Raw genomic sequence first — 17,907 nt, 5'->3', positions numbered from 1 at the left:
ATTCAGTGAAAATCCACGGAGCCGCGCACGGCGGTAAGGACAGACGCTGTAGAGGTGATCGGCTTCACCACAACGGAAACACAAGGGTCTGCGGTCTGCAGTGAGCCATACGTCGCTCTTGCGGGGTGGTCGTGTTTCACCCATGAACGACGTGCGGCGAGTCCTGAAGTCGGCAGTTGCTTGTTCAACGGCGCGCACACCATGAAAGTCCGGGACGTCGCGCACCTCGTGAAAAGTCGGAGACAACGAACTTCGCGCAGCTTCCGCATACGACATGCGATGCCGTGGCTGCCGTACCTCGTGCTGTGATGCCTCGCTTCGCTCCGGGACTTGAACTGCCTGCCTGATTTCTTCCCGGACGACATCAGTAAGAGCGAGTCGCGGTACCGATACCGGAGCCACCTGAAGCTTTTGGAGCTCCTCTCGGAGAACAAGCCCAATGAGCTCCCGCAAGGCGTCGGTATGGTCCAAGGGTATAGCGAGAGGCTCACGCGATAGGGTCGACACGTCGCTGTTGTACTGTCTTGTTCCTTGCTGCAGTGCCTTTTTCGTTGATATGGCTTCCGCGAGAAACTCTGTGACGGTCTTTGGTGGGTTGCGTATTAGGCTACCGAATAACTCTTGCTTGACACCACGCATCAGGTTCCTGACCTTCTTTTCTTCCGGCATGGATGGATCCGCGTGTCGGAAAAGTGGGCCCATATCTTCGACAAAGATTGCGACGCTTTCGTTCGGCCGCTGTACTCTCGCCTGAATTGCAGATTCAGCTCGCTCCTTGCGATCGAGGCTGGCGTATGTGCTGATTAGCTGGCGTCGGAATTCCTCCCATGTCGATAAGGCCGCCTCACGGTTGTCAAACCATGACCGCGCGTAGTCCTCGAGGGCAAAGTAGGCGTTGAGTAGCTTGCGCTCTGGACTCCAGCCGTTGAATTCTGCGACGCGCTCAAAGTGATCGAGCCAGTCCTCAACATCCTCGAAAGTGTCCACGTGGAGGGATGCGGGGATTCGCGGCTGCTTAAGGACGACCTCAGTCGGTGCTGTTGAGGAAGAATACGGAACTGATGTGCTCATCTTTCCGACTCGATTGGGTAGAGGCTCGTGCTCAGGTGGCTGTCCGTGAAGTTGACGGCTTGTCCGTACGGGAACAGGAGTCAGCTCCACCGGACTTCGTACTGGGCTTGTAGACGGCGTTCCATCTGGGCGTGGTAGCATGTACCCCGCACCTCCACCAGAAAAATGTAACGTAGATTGAAGACGAGTCTTACAAAATATACGCTTCTCTTTAATGGCGGGCCAGAAAAAGAGCGTGAAGCGTACGTGCTTCATCGTCTTCCATGGCGCCGGCCGTTGCGCGCGCCGTCCCGTGGTGTGGGAGTCCCACAGCATTGTGTCAATATTAACTCTAATATTCTTAAGAACACTGTCTCCGTTTCTGCTAACATATTATACCACCTTTTCAGGCAATCTTTAGCGACAGGTCAACTTCCCTCCGATTGGAAAATTGCTAAAATAGTGCCTGTGTTTTAAGCCGGTGATAAACATACTCCCGAAAGCTACCGTCCAATTTCTTTAACTTGCATCTGCTGCAAGCTTCTTGAACACATAATCGCTTTGCATGTTTACCGACACTTAGAATCTAACAATTTCTTTTTTAACAACCAACACGGATTCAGGAAAGGTTTCTCTTGCGAAACACAGCTACTAGAATTAAGTACAGAACTACATTGCAACATGAACAATAACCTCCAGACTTACTGTATCTTTCTTGATTTCTCAAAAGCCTTTGATCGCGTCGCCCATTGCCGTCTGATTTCTAAATTATCTGCGCTTCAATTAGACTCGCAAACCTTATCTTGGCTCCGTAACTTCCTTTCACTCCACCAGTAGTTCGCCGTTATTAACAATTTACAATCCTCCCTTTCTCACGTACCTTCGGGCGTACCACAGGGGTGCGTCCTCGGCCCCCTATTGTTTTTAAGCTACATAAACATCTTGCCAGAAAACATTTCTTCCTGCATGCGAATCTTTGCTGACGATTGCATCATATATCGCCCAATAACCTGTGCCGACGACCACTTAACGCTGCGAAATGACCTTTACCGCATTAATAACTAGTGTACAAAATGGCTTATGTGGCTGAATGCAGAAAAATGCAAAATAATCTCCTTCACACGCTAGCAAAACATTTCCAACTACACCATTAACAATTACCAACTGTCGCAGGCACCATCTTATAAGTACCTTGGTACTCATTTCGCACCCAACCTCTTCTGGTCCTACCATATTACCACCATATGCGCAAAAGCTTGAAAATCTTTAGGATATTTACGTCGAAATTTACATAACTGTCCCACTCACGTTCGTCAACTAGCTTATCAGACCTTCGTTCGCCCACAGCTTGAATTCGCCGCATCTATCTGATCCCCCTACCACAATTATTTAATTAACATGCTTGAAGCGGTTCAGAAAAGGGCCGCCTGTTTTATTTCACGCAATTATGACAACTATAACAGAATAACGCAAATTAAGCTCAGTCTTTCACTTGCACCCCTTAGTGCTCGTCGCGACATTGCCCTTTTATGCCTTTTTCACAAATACGCATACAGCAACCAGCCATTCCCACTTCACATTGATGCTCCTTCCATCAGATCACGTCGGTTGCATAATCACTTAAGTTTCACGAGCTTATATGGGTCAACTCACGCCTTCAACTCATCTGCTCTTCCTCGCGCCATACGTTTGTGGAATGGTCTTCCAGACAACATCGCGCCCATACCAGACCACGATAGTTTCTGTCAACTTCTGCACTCTTTCTTTTTGCAATAAAAACTTGCCACTAGTTTTTCCAATTTTGTTTTACTGCCGATGCCATGTTCTTATACCACCAATTTATTTATTTATTTGTTATTTTGAGAGCTTTAAGACCAAAGACATGCGTCATTTTTTGTACTACTACACGTGTTTTTCTGTTGTTGTTTTTTCGGTATACCACTTTGTATCCGACTGCATTTTTTATATTGATAAATGTGTTTACTGTGCACGCGATTAGTTCCTACGTTTTTATCATGCCCTACCATTGTGCGTATTTGAAACCCTGCCAACTGTTCCTGTGCCTAGAGCCCGCATATTTGCCAGTCTATCTTTGGTTGTAGTTTCTTTTCTTTTTCCTGTTGTCATTATGATCATCCTTATAGTTCTTTTGTGCAGTTTACCCATATGTATAATGCCAGCCAATGTTTTTTCTTTTTTTTCGTGCTATCCTTTTTCCTGCCCACCCTTATATTTGCCGTCATACCACATTATCATCGCTTGCTCTCTTTTGTGTTAAATTGCAAATTTGAGCCGTATGTTACTTTGTTACTTTGAGACAAGTTACTTTGTACCTTTTCTTACCCACCATACTGAATGCCCTGTCAAGGGGCCTGTAAGGTATGTTAAATAAATAAATAAATAAATAAATAAATAAATAAATACATAAATAAATAAATAGGTTACATTATGGCACATATGGAAATTTACAAGTGAGTTTCCAAGGCGTATCAACTTAAACGCATTTCCACAATGAGACCAATTTGGAGATATGCGCCATCAAACACGCCGCAAAAATGCCGTGTTGTTGGACTTGATTTTTAACAAAACGCTCTTTTATGCATGGAAATAGAAGTAACTGGAATGCCCATGTGTTTCGTCCTACACTTTGGGAAATAATATCTGTAAACTGGTGTAATCCAGGAACTTCATTTGAAGTGGATACACCTAGCAATCTCTTCGGTTATAATTCGTAATTTGCAATATGTGCTGTAAAGTAAATGATTATGGAGGTTACTAGTGAGATTTCGTTCATTCGTTGAATAGCTGTTTCGATTTTTCTTGCTAGTAATGTGCGGCTCTTTGAATAATACAGCTCAATGACAAGAACTATGCTATCTGTCTCAGGCGATGTTTAAATATGCAGTAAAGCTTTAACGATTACAAATGACAATAGAAGATATAGAAATTGTGCTGTCATGGTGGGCGCCTAAATATTTTGGGAGAACGAAAGAATGGATTCAAGGCAGGCGGGCGCTTAGAGGACCTGAGCACGAGGTCGCGGGATCGAATCCCGGCCACGGCGGCCACATATCGATGGGGGCGAAATACGAAAACACCCGTGTGCTTAGATCTAGGTGCACGTTAAAGAACCCCAGATGGTCAAAATTTCCGGAGTCCACTACTACGGCGTGCCTCATAATCAAAAAGTGGTTTTGGCACGTAAAACCCCAAATATTATTATTATTATTATTATTATTATTATTATTATTATTATTATTATTATTATTATTATTATTATTATTATTATTATTAGAGGACCTTTGTCCCTACTCAATATGTCGAGATTTCAATGGACCAGTATAGACCGTCATAGATAGCCTTTCTAGATAAGGGAGCTTACGACAAAGTGGACAGTGAATTGCTATGGGATGTATACTCTACGGGAAGGGGTGTGCCGTGAAGTTGTGGAAGCTGTCTCAATACAAGACCCGTCAAGTAGCTGTGTGCAAATTTTCCCTTAAAGCCTCCATAAATTGTTTGTTTGTGGAAATAAACGCAATTTAACACGATGCAGACAGTGACTGTGCCAGTGCATCAGCACATCTTTCGTTCAAGGAAAACACACACAGCCGCACACACTACCAATGGCGGACAGTAACGTAACCTAGAAAAGAGTGAACCGAAAGCCTGCTATTGGATTCACAAAATTTACTTTAACTTTTTTTCAAGTTCAATATATCTTTAGTTACTTATTATATTGCTCGAGGTCTTTATTTCTGTGGTTCGTATCCGCTGGCCGTGCACTTTGAATAACTAAAGTAGGGTGAATTGGCGGGCGACTTCATGCATTCGCAAAGGCTTACACTCTGCACAAGTTCGCTTGCGGTGACTGGAATTTTGCTTGTGTGTATATTGTGCATATATTTTGTTCTCCTTTGCAGTAAATTAGTTGCTAGTGAGTGCCTCAATTGTCGCCTATCGTTTTGCCCTGGGTGTGTCTAGCGCTAGCGTTGTGGAAATCGCTGAATAATTTTGCAGTTAACGAATAACGATGCGAATGGACGTGGAGGTGAAAAACATATGCGCTGTGTGTGTCGCCATCTCGTCCCGTCAATTCGCGCTATTATTCGCTCACTATGAATGAGAACCAACTAGCGCTCAATAAGTTGGCCGCTTTCAGCCGGCGCGAATTCGCGAGAGCGTTAATGGAGCTGTCACCTGGTCGATCTGCTCCTCTGCAAGAACTTCTGGAGCGGGTAGTTGGTGGTGAATTCGAGGGGCGTCGATGGCCTCCTTGACAGTGTGGTTCATCCACAGCGACCGCATCACCACCTGCGCAAGGAGGAACGCGAAGCGTCGTCGCCGTCACTAGCTCATCCCTGCCTGCACACACGCGTGGCGTTTGAGCGTGCACGGCGTAGCAGGGATTAGTTTTTGGGAGGGCGAGGACAGCGGCGGCCGCCCGTCAAGCGCATCACTGGGTGTCGTTTTTAGACAGTAATGTATTTTTAAATATCGTTTATGGCAAGTAGCATAGTTCTAGCCATTGAAAAATAACAGCTATAAACGGACAAGGACTTAGGCAAGGACGACAAGAGGGGGAACTTTGGGCCAGTTGGTCCGACATGCATAGAGAGGAATAGAACCGCGACTTCGCGTTAAAAGAACCGCGTTAAAAGACGAAGGAGTAGACCGCATACCACTCGCCCTGTCCACTCCTTCGTCTTACGCCCCGTGTGAAGTGGCGGTCCGTTTTTGCCTTTGAAAGACGACACCTCGGGCAGAGTCCGTCGAGCGCCGTTGCGCTTCTGGACAGGAATCCTGGTCATTGAGCTGTATTACTCAAGTAGGCACACATTACTTGCACGAGAAAACGTAATGCGTCATCGACTCATTAACAAAAAATTACTAAATAAATTTTAATTCAGTGATTTATGGCCCATATTTCAATTTACGAATTGTAGCCGGAAGACACCAGCTTCGATATATGTGCAGTGATACTTGCGCGAAAAATGCATCATTGTTCCACTTACTTTCTTAACAAACCACAGTTTTCTGCATTGAAGAACAAAGCTAAATGGGACGCCCATGTATTTCGTCACGCACGTTGGGAAGTCTCAAGATTACGGATTTTGATTTCTCGCGCGAGTAATATAGCTCAGAGACCACAATTGCGCTATGTGCCACACAGAGTTTTTGAGCAATATGCTTAATAAAAAAGAACACCTCGTGTAATAGTATAAACGCATTATACAGCATTAAAGTCTGAATCCGAGCTAGTTGGAAGGCAACATATTTGAACAAAACAGCGCAAAGCACGCGTCACGCCGACTAGACTCGCGTTCTAAGGGTCTGGTTGCTATTCGACGCGGCCGTGTTTCACGCTGTTTCGTTCGAACATATTACATATTTTGTCCTTTTTTGGCACAAAGAGAGCTAGGCGGCAAATCGCCCTACGTCCAGGGCCGTAACCACGTGGAAGGTTAGGAGCTGTTCTGACAGCCCCCCGAAATTATCGATGCAGCGATATACTGTTTGACACAACTTACATATTAAATAGGCATGCTACACTCCTCGAGAGGCTTAAACTCAATAACCGTTGTAGTTGCTACAGCCGATAGATGTCGCTAAACACCTTCAAAAAGCGCAGTTGCGTGAGATATTGTGGCGAATGGACGTGTTTTTACAGGGCTCCTTGGCGGCGACGAAATCATGTTTTTTTATGTATGCTTTGAGCTTGCTTCTGTTTTTGATTTCCCGATCGGCCTCTAAATAATACTTGGGTAGTTTTTCTTCTCACTCTTTTTTCATGTGCGCGGGCGTGTTTCGTGTACATTTCCTTTTGCAGGATAGCCGCAGCGTCCTTTCGTGCCACGTGCTTTAGTAACACGTTCAACCAAGTGGGACGTCAAGTTTTGCAGCCTTTAAATAGTAGCTTCGAAGTGGCAGGACTAATAGCTATTACTGGTTTTCCTTCTGTGTGCCTTGCTACCGGCAACATTGCTTTGGTAGGAAAGTGAGAGCGTGGCCGCGTGGTTGAACACGTGCGAAAACGTGTCATACCTTAAGTCTATGCGCCACTGATTTCTTTTAAAACATTGGTGACAAATACTTTGCGGCATTCTATGGATTTAGATTATGTGCGCATTGGTTTATTAGAAAAAGCCGTACAATACATGGCAAGAAAGCCGGGAAAGCGTGCAGTACGCGGGGGGTCCCTCAAGGCAGACGAGTGGACGGATGAGAATGGAGATGGAATCGAGTCAATCGGCACACACTGTGATGTCGATGCTAGGCTGAAGAAAATGGAGGCTTTCCCGGATGAGCTTGTCGAACAGGTAGAAATGCTCAAAAATGAGCTAAATCTGGAGCGTGATGCACGGAAGGTATGGGAAAACAGACATCAAGCAGCCGAGGAATAGCTGAACAGGGCCGACATTGTGAACGAGAATGGTCGTGACAATGGAACGCTGTCACCCGACGTGACAGGAGAGAGAATGTCAGCAAGGCACGTGTGATGCGTGGAACGTGGGGAGGGGGTAGCTGGAAAGAGCGGCACCTGCCTTGAGGCCGCCGCACAAAAAAAAGCAGGAGCACGGGGGACATTGCCCCTGGTCAAGTTCGATGTACGCGGAAAATGGCAAAGGGAAGCAGGGAGGGGTAGAAGAGCGTGAAATGGTGATTATTGCCGGTGACTCAAACCTGGGAAGGTGCTCTCACACAAATGTGGAGAAGGTTAAAGGCCATAAAGCAGTGCTGGTAGGGACATTTCAAGGGCGGACACTGAGTTTTGTCATGAGGCGAGCAAAAGCAAACCTCGCGGGAAATGCCCAACCTACCTACTATGCAACCTTGTCATAGTAGAAGGTGGACCAAATGACGCCCTAAACAGGAAAGCGACAGGGCTAGCCCAGCGCTTGGCGAAGGAGGTAGACGACTTGCGCGAGCTGTCCCCTGAAGTGCAGATCGTGGTGTGCACGGTGCCGGAGGTGCCTGTACGTGACAGTCGCGTACAAAGAGCCGTAGTGGCAACTAATGAGGCGATATAGAAAATGAGCCGAGAGAAAGGTTTCGAGGCTGTCGAAGGAAACGGAGAAGTGGGAAGGTGTTGTCGTTTTGAAAGAGATGGGATACACTTCAATTACAGGCTTGGACGAGAAGTGGGCTGGCGATTGGCTGGTCGCATTTTGCTTCTTAAGGGGCCCACGGGCGCTCAGGATGCCAGAGTAGGTAGTAATGAAGAAGGTGGCCTAGGGGAACCTCAGAATAGCATCGCCGTCAATAACAGAAAAAGGAGGAAAACAAGAAAGAGAGCTCACCATGTAATAGAACATACAGGGCGGCAGAAGAAAGAAAAAGTGCGCAGAAATTGAGAAGCAGTTAAATAGAGAACAAATAGGGGTCTATACGGTTACAGAAACTGACCTCAGAGACCCGGAACAGGCGCCAGTGTTTGAGAATTATGTTTGGAAAGAGTGCCACAAAACTAAGTTGGAAAAAAAGAGGGGGGGGGGGGGAGTCGGAATGCTCGTCAATCAGGGAGCCAAATGGAAAGGAGTAAATTCAAATCGGGATCATCTTTCGTTATCACGTACAATGATTGGGAATAAATGGCTGGGCGTAACGTACTTGTGGTCCGGAATAATTGCAAACAGAAGAATCGAGAGTTAGTGGAATGCATAAATGCTGATATTAAGGGTTTCGGGAATAGTGCTGAAATTATCCTATTAGGTGACATGATTGCCTACATACGGGATTTAGGTGGATATATTGACAACAACGGGAAGCCAATGCTAGATCTTTATGACCAAGATAACCTCGTTATCTTGAACACATGGCCTAAGTGCGAAGGGAAGATCACGTGGGAAGTGGGAAACCTCAATGGACCATTGATTACTGTCTGATGACAGAAGGAATTCATGTTAAACTGAGAGAAATTGCCCTTGATGAGGAACGGTATATTAGCAAAATGAGTGACCATAAACGCATCACTTTGAAAATGGAATATGTAGTTGGGAAAGAGAGCAAGGAATGCAAAATTGCTAGTCCGAATTTGAACGCTGAACAAATAACAAATGTAGTCACTAGAGTCGAGGAACAACTTGGCGAATGGCCATGTAAAGAGTGGGAGTATATTGAGCTTCTAAGTGAAATAACTACAGAAATACGGAAAGAGAAACAACATGTTCGTTGGAAAGGAAAAGAAGAAACCGAAAAGCTGGTGGAACAGGGAGATACGAGAAGCGACCGGCGAAAGACAGAAAGCATCCCGAGAGCACAGGCAGGCAAAGAAGGCGCAGTTGCCGCAGCATGAACTAGCCAGTAAAAGGGAAATATACCGGGAGAAAAAGTCTATGGTTCAAATGCTGCTACAAGCAAAGATAAAAGGTGAAAGTGAACGTTCCTCGTCAGAAATACGGGTGAAAAAGAAGGCCGCACCTAGAATATTTTCGAACCACATAAAATTATTAGGCAGGAAGTCAACAACAATGCAACAACATATCCTCGACGAAGATGGAAACAAACTGGAAGGGGAAGCGGCAATAAATTACATCCAAAAAATAACAACCGAATCTTTCCAAGGCAATTACGAGGTTGTATTCGAAGAAAAAAAAGAGCATCAAAGAGACCCAGGTGGAAAAGGGGCTGGTGCTGAGAAATTTCCGCTGGAAGAAAGCCGAAGAAAAACATCCTAAGCGCACAGCCACAGGGCTAGACGAGGTTCCTGTTAGGCTGATTAATGAAGTAGTACCAAAAAGTGAAGAAGCTCTGGTGAAAGCTGTGGAAAAATCTCTAAAAGATAGAATACCAGGCAGCTGGCGACAAAGTAGAATTCATCTAATTTATAAAGGTAAGGGGGAAAAAGATAGAATTCACTGGTATAGATCGTTGACGATTCCATGGGTAATATACAGGATAGCAATGCAGGCAATCAAATGAAAGCTGCAAGCATGGGCAGATAATAATGGCATTTTGGGAGAACTTCAGAACGTCTTAAGAATAAGTAGACGTTTGGATGATAACTTATTTGTTCTTACTCAGTGTATTGAAATATCAAAAGTAGAAAGCAGACTGGTACATGTGGCCTTTTTAGACATTACAGGAGCCTATGGCAACGTAGACCGCAACATATTGTGGGATATTCTAGAAGGGTAAGGCTTAGGCGACGGTTGTTTGCATGTTTTCAGAGGTTTGCCTAGAAAATACCGTTTGCGTTGAATGGGAAGGGATGAGGAGCGAGGAGAAAGTTGATATCAAGAGGGGACTGAGGGAGGGGTGCCCTTTATCCCCACTGCTGTTTATGATGTACATGGTGAGGATGTAGAAGGCACTAGAAGGAAGTAATATCGGCTTGGAATCACTCATACAAACTGGCAGATACAGTAGCAGAGCAGCAGTTCGAGGTTTAGTTTTTTTCGGACGACATTGTGTTCCTAGCTAACAAGCAAAGGAATTTGCAACGTCTGGCTGATATCTTTGGACAGGAAGGCGAGAATTTAAGTTTGAAAGTCAGAGAGCATGAAATAATATCATGGGTGCCAGCAATTGAAAAGAAACCTCTCATGAGTAACTATCTAAGAGGAAAAAACGCAATCAGGAAAGAAACAATTTATGGTAACTCAAACGGAAGCTGAATAATTTTCGAAGTGAGATCAGGATGCCTTAGAACGTGCACCTATAAAGCGAGATATAAGAAGGAAGAAGAAGCATGTGCTTGCTGAGGTGAAGCTACGGTAACGATGGAGCATGTTTTATTAGAATGTGAAGATATCTGCCCAGCGGTAAAATTAGGCACCACTGGCCTCCTTGAAGCCCTTGGGCTCATCGAGAGCAGGAGGAAGGTAAACGTGTCCGCAATAGGGAATAGTAAGAGGCGTATGGAAGAATTGGAGACGAATAGTAGAAAAGGAAGTCACGAAATTTGGTTATGCAAAGTCATCGCGTTCTTTTTTCTTTTTTAACCTAGGTAGGACATTAGGCAGTTCGACCGACCGACAGCTACGCCGCTTCATGCGACCGGGTTCACGTTTTGTGTACCGGCGGTTGCGAAGTTGTGCCCGTGGTTTACCGTTCGTAGTATCGCAGCTCTTGTTTATGCTACATGTTCGACAATACTCATGGCATGTCGCGAATGATACAATTTGAGCATCACTTGATTTCACAGGCGATTATTGTGCAAATTTTCCAGCAAATTTTCGGTGACGACGTTTATGTCGCTTGCTGCGGTGATGCGCTCCCAACGGTCGGCTACGTGTCGATGGTATTAGTAAATCTCTTTTGGTTTCTCTTCAGAAACAAAGCGCCGACGACCACCACTGCATACCTTCTATCTAGCTGAACCTCCCGGTCGCCCTAATTTGAATTTCTAGGAGAGTGACACATATCTGCGGTATGTAGCCAGAGAGGCTCGAGTACGGGCTCGCCGCGATGTGCATCGGCAGCCGCGGGCAGTCAGAGTATTACGCTGGTTCTAAGTTCAACTTTTCTCGTTTCGCGCAGCGCCCGTTCGGGCTTTAGGTCGAACACTGATGCTCGCCTGTCATTAAAGATACAATTTAGACTTCAGGTTAAGCTCGCTATCATCGTTTTTCTCTGAAACAAGCTGTGGTCGATGCTCGAGTCAGCGGCAGCGGCGATGCATGTATCTGATACGCACGTAAGAGAGAAACCTTTTCCAAGTACGTCTGAAGGAGGAACTCGCCTGCTTGAAGGACATAAGCTTTTATTTTGTTATCGATGGCCCGTGGGAGAGCGATCCCTTTCCGAGAGACTTGTGGGGTAGCAGGGATGCAGCCGGCCTTAAATCCGTTCCTCTACTAGGTGCACTTACATCGGAAATTAACAGCTGCCTGTCAAAGTGGCCTATGGGGATAGAGTGACTGTCCGTGGCGCTATCAGTTCGGCACTGCGCAACCACGTCGTCAGAGCAGCTTACAGCAGCTGGGGAGACACCAGCCATACCAGTGTAAGCTGATGGAGAAGCTTTGCTCCATATCTGGTGCGTTGCCACCTGCACAGTGTCCAGTTTTCCTGTCTACTTCTCCATGCGCGTCACCGGCGAACGTCTTCTGCGCCCGAGTTCTGCCTTGTCTGATCGACGCTTCACTATCGTCCGTGCCATTACCTGGCTCTCTAAAAGGCGAGTGGCTTGCGGAACGTTCCACTGGAGGTTCAGCAGTGAGCCTTCAATTGGAGCAGCAGGGGTGCCACCAGCCGTAAATCCCTTCCTTTTCTTTGTGCAGTTTGGTGAAGCTCCTTCGCATTGTAAAAAGTAAAATAATGCACTTCTGCTGCTCCTATCATGCCCTAGTGTTTTTTACCCAATTATTTGTGATTGCTTCAAGACAGCCAATCTACTAATAATGTGTATTGACGTTGAAAAAAACACTGGAGCTGATCCAATTTGCCACCGGAGTTAGCTGATGCTGTTACACCTATTGTTTGTTTCACATGTGCACTCGTGTCATGAGTGGCTCAGAGCAATGCTTTAGGACGGGAAAAGAAGTCACACCGCGCTGGAACAAACGGTAGCCGACATTAACACTAGGCGTGCTGCCCTAGATGATCACGTAAATAATGCGGACGAGAGCCAAACTAAATGACTACAGCGAGTGGCTGCAGACAGTTAGCGAAGAAAGTGCAGCGCTTCGCAGTAGGCTAGACGATGTTGAAGATTGCGTTCGCAGATAGAACCCAATATTCTACAGCTTCCCCGACCGTCCAACGAATCCTAGGTTGAATCGGAAGAAAATGTTTAGACTCTTGTGTGCAATAGTTCAGGTATTTTTATCTCACTTGATGGCATATCTTGAGCCCCGAGGTTAGGAGCATACGTGACTGACAAATGTCGGCCCATAATTGTCAAATTTTCGCGTTTCAAAACGAAAGACGCCATATTTCCCAAGAAGGGCTAACTTAAAAGATCAGGTGCAAGCATTTGTGAAGGCTTCGGTTGGGCAACCCGTAATTCTCTAAATAAATTTATCGAACATGGCAAATCAAGCGGGCAGCATTGTTTTTTGCGACATAATAGACGGTTCATAAATTAAAAAAAGCGCTTATGTAGACTCCGCAAAGCAATAATATGTACGAACTTCCCCCAGATTGTAGATCCATCCGCTGTTTCGTTGAATGTTAATCCGTCACAGCATGACAAACCACCAAAAAGATCGCATAAGTTTAAGAAGGGGGCTCCTACTGTAGGTAATCTATCTTTTGTTTTAACTAACATAAGGAGTGTTGTTAACAAGCAAGATGATTTGTCTTCCATCGTTCATGAATGTGCCTCTAATGTGGTAGCATTAACAGAAGCCTCGCTTTCAAGTAAAATTGTTGACAGTGAAATTTTGCGTTTGTTATGCTTGCATGGGACAGCCACTTCCATGCCGGGACTAGTTTTATTATGTTTGCAACATTGCTTGGTTTTGATGACGACATCACAGAATTGAATAAAGAGAGGCCGCTGTGTGATAGAGCCGACAGGCGTCGTTCAGTTATTGTTATCAAAAGGGAATAAGCAACCGTCAGCGCGTATAAGAAGCACGTGCTGTTCCGAATAAAGCATTCTCTGTTCCAGAGCCCGTTGGTCTTCTTGCTCGTCACGCGGCGCGCCTGCGCGTCACCGTCCACGCAGTACACGACACATGGCGATGAGGATGAGATCGACGCGAGTGGCTTTCGGGAACCGCGGCGGATGCTGACAACAAGCGGGGCAGGCAACCAGGCGAGGGTGGCGGAACCTCGAGGAAACGGCAACATGTCAAAGGCGGGAAGAATCGATTGCTTCGACGAGAAGGCTGAATGTTTGGACTCGTACGTGGAACGGTTCGAGTTGTATGTGGAGGCAAATGAAGTAGCCGACAGCAAGATATTAGCCGTATTCTTGACGGTCGTAGGAGAGAAATCATACGAAATACTGAAAAACCTGCTCGTACCCCATGCACCGTCCAGTAAAACGTACGATAAGGCTTAAGCGGTTTTAAGAACCATTACAGCCCCCGAAAAGCCATTGTGGCGGAAAGGTGCGGATTCAACTACCGCGTGCAGTTTGAACAAGAAAACGTGGCAGACTTCATACTCCAGCTGCAGAATTTAGCTAGAAGTTGCGCATTCGGTGACTTTCTTGACCAAGCCTTGAGGGACAGGCTCGTACCGGGACTGCGATGCGCGGGCACCCAGCGGGAGCTGTTTGCGGCTAACGCCAGGGTTCTGCCCTTGAAGGGACTTGCAAAATTGCTCTGAACCGCGAAATGGTATCGAAGCAGTCGCAACAAATTAAGTCTGACGAAGCAGCTCGTCAGACGCACCTGACAGGTGAAAGCAGGCAAATAGGCAAGCTCTCAGGCTAACAACGCCCCGTGAGAGAGAACCGCAGGCGAGGGGTCAGGACAGAACCGATAGAATGTTTCCGATGTGGAAAAAACTACTCGGAAAGAACATGTCGATACCGCAGGTACAAGTGCCACAACTGTGGCACGCAAGGTCATCTCAGGACGATGTGCAGGCGGGGAACCGAACCACTCAAAGAACTAAATTGGGTGGACGACTCCACGGAAGAATGGGATAATGATCTGCAGATTTGTAGTATCACCAGCAGCAAGTCCGCGTATTATGTTACCGTAGATGTAGAGGGCCACAACGTGACCATGCAAATAGACAAGGGCACCTCAGTGACAGTGATGCAAAAGGCAATCTATCAGCAGAACTGGGTGCACATGCTCCTGCAGGCGGTGGCTGATCTGTTAAGAACGTACACGGGCGAGCTTGTCCCAGTTCTTGGTTCGGTCGACGTGCAAGTAAAATACAACAAGCAGACTTGCGTCCTTCCCCAGATAATAGTCGATGCTGCAGGAAAGCAGTGGTCGTGCCTACTGGGAAGAAACTGGCTGAGTCGACTAAGGGTAAATTGGAACGACGTGGCTGCCATAGGGACAGTATACATTGTAACTGAGCTGAAACAGAAATTTGCGCTTGTTTTTTCGAAGCAGTTAGGACCAATTTCCGGGTTCAAAGCGCAAAACTAATAAAACCTGACAGCAGACCCGTGTTCTGCAGAGCACGTAAGGTACCTTTCGTTCTTGTTGAACCAGTGGGAAATAAGCTGGATACTTGGGAAGAAGCGGGCGTCGTGAAGCGAGTAACACGGAGCGATTGGGCAACACCCTTGGTCGCTGTGCCAAAATGCGGAGGGGCAGACATCCTGTTGTGTGGTGACTAAAAGCTCACTGTGAACCCAGTGCATAAAACAGAGCATTACCCGCTTCCGCTACCAGAAGACTTGTTCGCAGCCTTAGAGGGCTTGAGTGTTTTTTCGCATTTTGGATCTAGCCTCTGCGTACCAGCAAGTGGAGCTATTCGAAGACTCCAAGTCGCTCTTGACGATAAACACGCCTAAAGGGCTCTTCTAATACCAGCGTTTGCCCTTTGGCATTGCAAGCGCTCCGGTAGTATTCCAGTCACTTATGGACAGAATTCTCAGTGGTATTCCTGACGTAGGATGCTACATTGATGATGTAATCATAGGGGGTACCACCACGTCGGATTGTCGAGAGCGGCTAGAAGAAGAACTCCAGTGGTTTCAGGCCTACAATGTAACTCTTCAAGAGGAAAAATGCAAGTTTTTTCAAAGGGAAGTTTGGTACCTGGGCCACCGGATATCTCCAGCCGGAATCCAGCCTTTGGGATCAAAAGTTAAAGCAATTACGGCTGCGCCAGAGCCCTCAAATGCAACGGAATTGAAATCATTCTTCGGCATGGCGCCCTTTTATTTCAAGTTCCTGACGAACTTGACGACCGTGGCAGCACCGCTGTACGCTCTTTTAAAGAAAGACCTGCGGTGGCACTGGTCCAAAGAATGCGCTGCTGCTTTCCAGCAAACAAAGAAGCTGCTCACGTCGAGCCCCCAGTACTCGGCTACTACAACCCAAAGCGACCGCTTGTACTCAGTTGCGATGCATTCCAGTACGGACTGGGCGCAGTGATTTCGCATGTGCAACCAAACGGGGAAGAACGGCCCATTGCGTTTGCCTCTCGAACATTATCGGCAGCGGACCGCGCGTACTCGCATTTTGAAAGAGAAGCATTGACCATAATATATGGGTTGAAGAAGTTTCATCGACATCTGTACGGCCGTCGTTTTACGCTTTTCGCGGACCACCAGCCGTTACTCGGCATTCTAGGTGACTGCAAGCCGATACCAACTTTGGCCGCGGCACGCATGCAACGATGGGCGCTTATCTTGGCGGGATATCGTTACGAACTTAGGCATCGGAAAGGGTCCAAAATGGAAGTGCTCGATGCGTTAGCGAGATTGTCACTTCCAAGTCAAGCAATGGATGAAGAGGCCGACTGTTTGGCAGTTTTTGAAACGACGCCGCAGTTGGCCAGAGATGTCGCCAAGACTACCAGACAGGACAAAGTGCTGTGCAAGGTTGCTGAACTTACGCTTAGTGGATGGCCACTGCAAGTAGAAGCCGAGCTACGGCCATACCACACCAAACCAATGGAACTATCGCTAGAGGAAGGATGCGTGACATGGGGTAGCAGGGTCGTTGTTAATCTGCCCAAACTGCAAGAACATGTGTTGACATTACTGCATGCTGAGCACCCTGGAGCAGCCCGAATGAAGATGTTAGCTCGCGGCCTAGTGTGGTGGCCTGGGCTTGACGCAGCCATCGAAACCGTTGTGAAAAGTTGCAAAATCTGCCAAGCAACGCAGAGTAGCGCTCCCCGCGCCCCTTTGGAATCCTGGCCATTTCCCGCGCGCTGCTGGCAAAGAGTACACGTTGATTTTTCGAGGGCGAAGGCTCTTCATTCTTGCTGTGTGTCGACTCTTATTCGAAGTGGATTGATGTCGTGAACATGAAATCGACAACGACCTTGAACACCATTGAATGGCTTCGTACCCTCTTTGCTGCATACGGGTTGCCGGAACAGCTAGTGTCAGATAATGGCCCCCAGTTCACGGCGAGAGAGTTAAATTATTTTCTCGAGTCATGGGCAGTGCGTCACACGTACAGCCCACCTTATCACCCGCAGTCTAATGGAGCAGCTGAGAGGTGTGTGCAAACAGTAAAGAAAACCTTGCGTAAGCAACTACTCCATGATAGCGCTTCCGGCAGCCACAGGACGCTAGGAGAACACCTAGACCATTTTTTGCTTGCGTACCGGACAACTACATGCGCAGTAACGGGCCTCTCACCAGCCAAACTGTTTCTAAGAGGGGCGCCGCGTACAAAGCTGTCGCTGCTAAAGCCATCGTTTCAAGAAGACATGCTAAAGGGGCAACAAATACCCAAGGCTCAACGCGATCGAGGTCACTCTCCATGGCGCTTCTTCATGGAAGGGGACCGCGTCTACGTTAAAATTGTCAGAGGGGAGAAAACAGCGTGAACTGAAGGCCGAATAGTGAAGGTCATTAGCCCTGTGACGTACTTGGTGGACACGATGAGCAAAGTGCATTTCGTTCACGTTGATCATCTGCGTCTAGCCACTTATTACCAGCACGGAGATACGTCTACCCCATGCCAGTCATGTTCCAGACAGTCCCGGCGGGTATGCCCGGGAGCACGACGGGTGTGCCCGAGCGAGACCAGCCCATGGAGGGAGACCGTCAGCCAATGGGTCAACGAGAGCATTTTCAAATAAATCCTGAGGATGAGGCAACCGTTCTGCCCACGAACCCCACACCAGCACGGCCCCTATGCCAAGCACCCTTCCAGCCCACGTCACCAGAGCCCCCTGCCGTACCGCGTAGAAGTTCACGACAGCGGCACCAACCTGTTGGTTACGAGTCGGAGGACTTTCACAAAGGAACTTAACTTGTGGGAGAAGGAATGTGATAGCGCCGACAGGCGTCGTTCAGTTTTGTTATCA

General features: G+C 47.1%; 1 protein-coding gene across 1 annotated transcript in view; it reads right to left on the bottom strand.

Moving 5' to 3' along the window:
* Positions 1 to 5,208: 5,208 nt before the first annotated feature.
* The window catches only part of LOC142559412 (scoloptoxin SSD20-like), a 50,122-nt gene continuing 37,423 nt past the window's right edge, over positions 5,209 to 17,907 (bottom strand). Inside the window, exon 3 of the mRNA XM_075671010.1 lies at positions 5,209 to 5,364. Within this exon, the coding sequence (XP_075527125.1) occupies positions 5,209 to 5,364 (156 nt within the window). The remainder of the gene's footprint in view (positions 5,365 to 17,907) is intronic.

The sequence above is a fragment of the Dermacentor variabilis genome, chromosome 10 (assembly GCF_050947875.1).
Source record: "Dermacentor variabilis isolate Ectoservices chromosome 10, ASM5094787v1, whole genome shotgun sequence".
NCBI lineage: Eukaryota > Metazoa > Arthropoda > Arachnida > Ixodida > Ixodidae > Dermacentor > Dermacentor variabilis.
The sequence above is the reverse complement of the archived record's forward strand: the minus strand, read 5'-3'. Positions and strand labels throughout refer to the sequence as shown.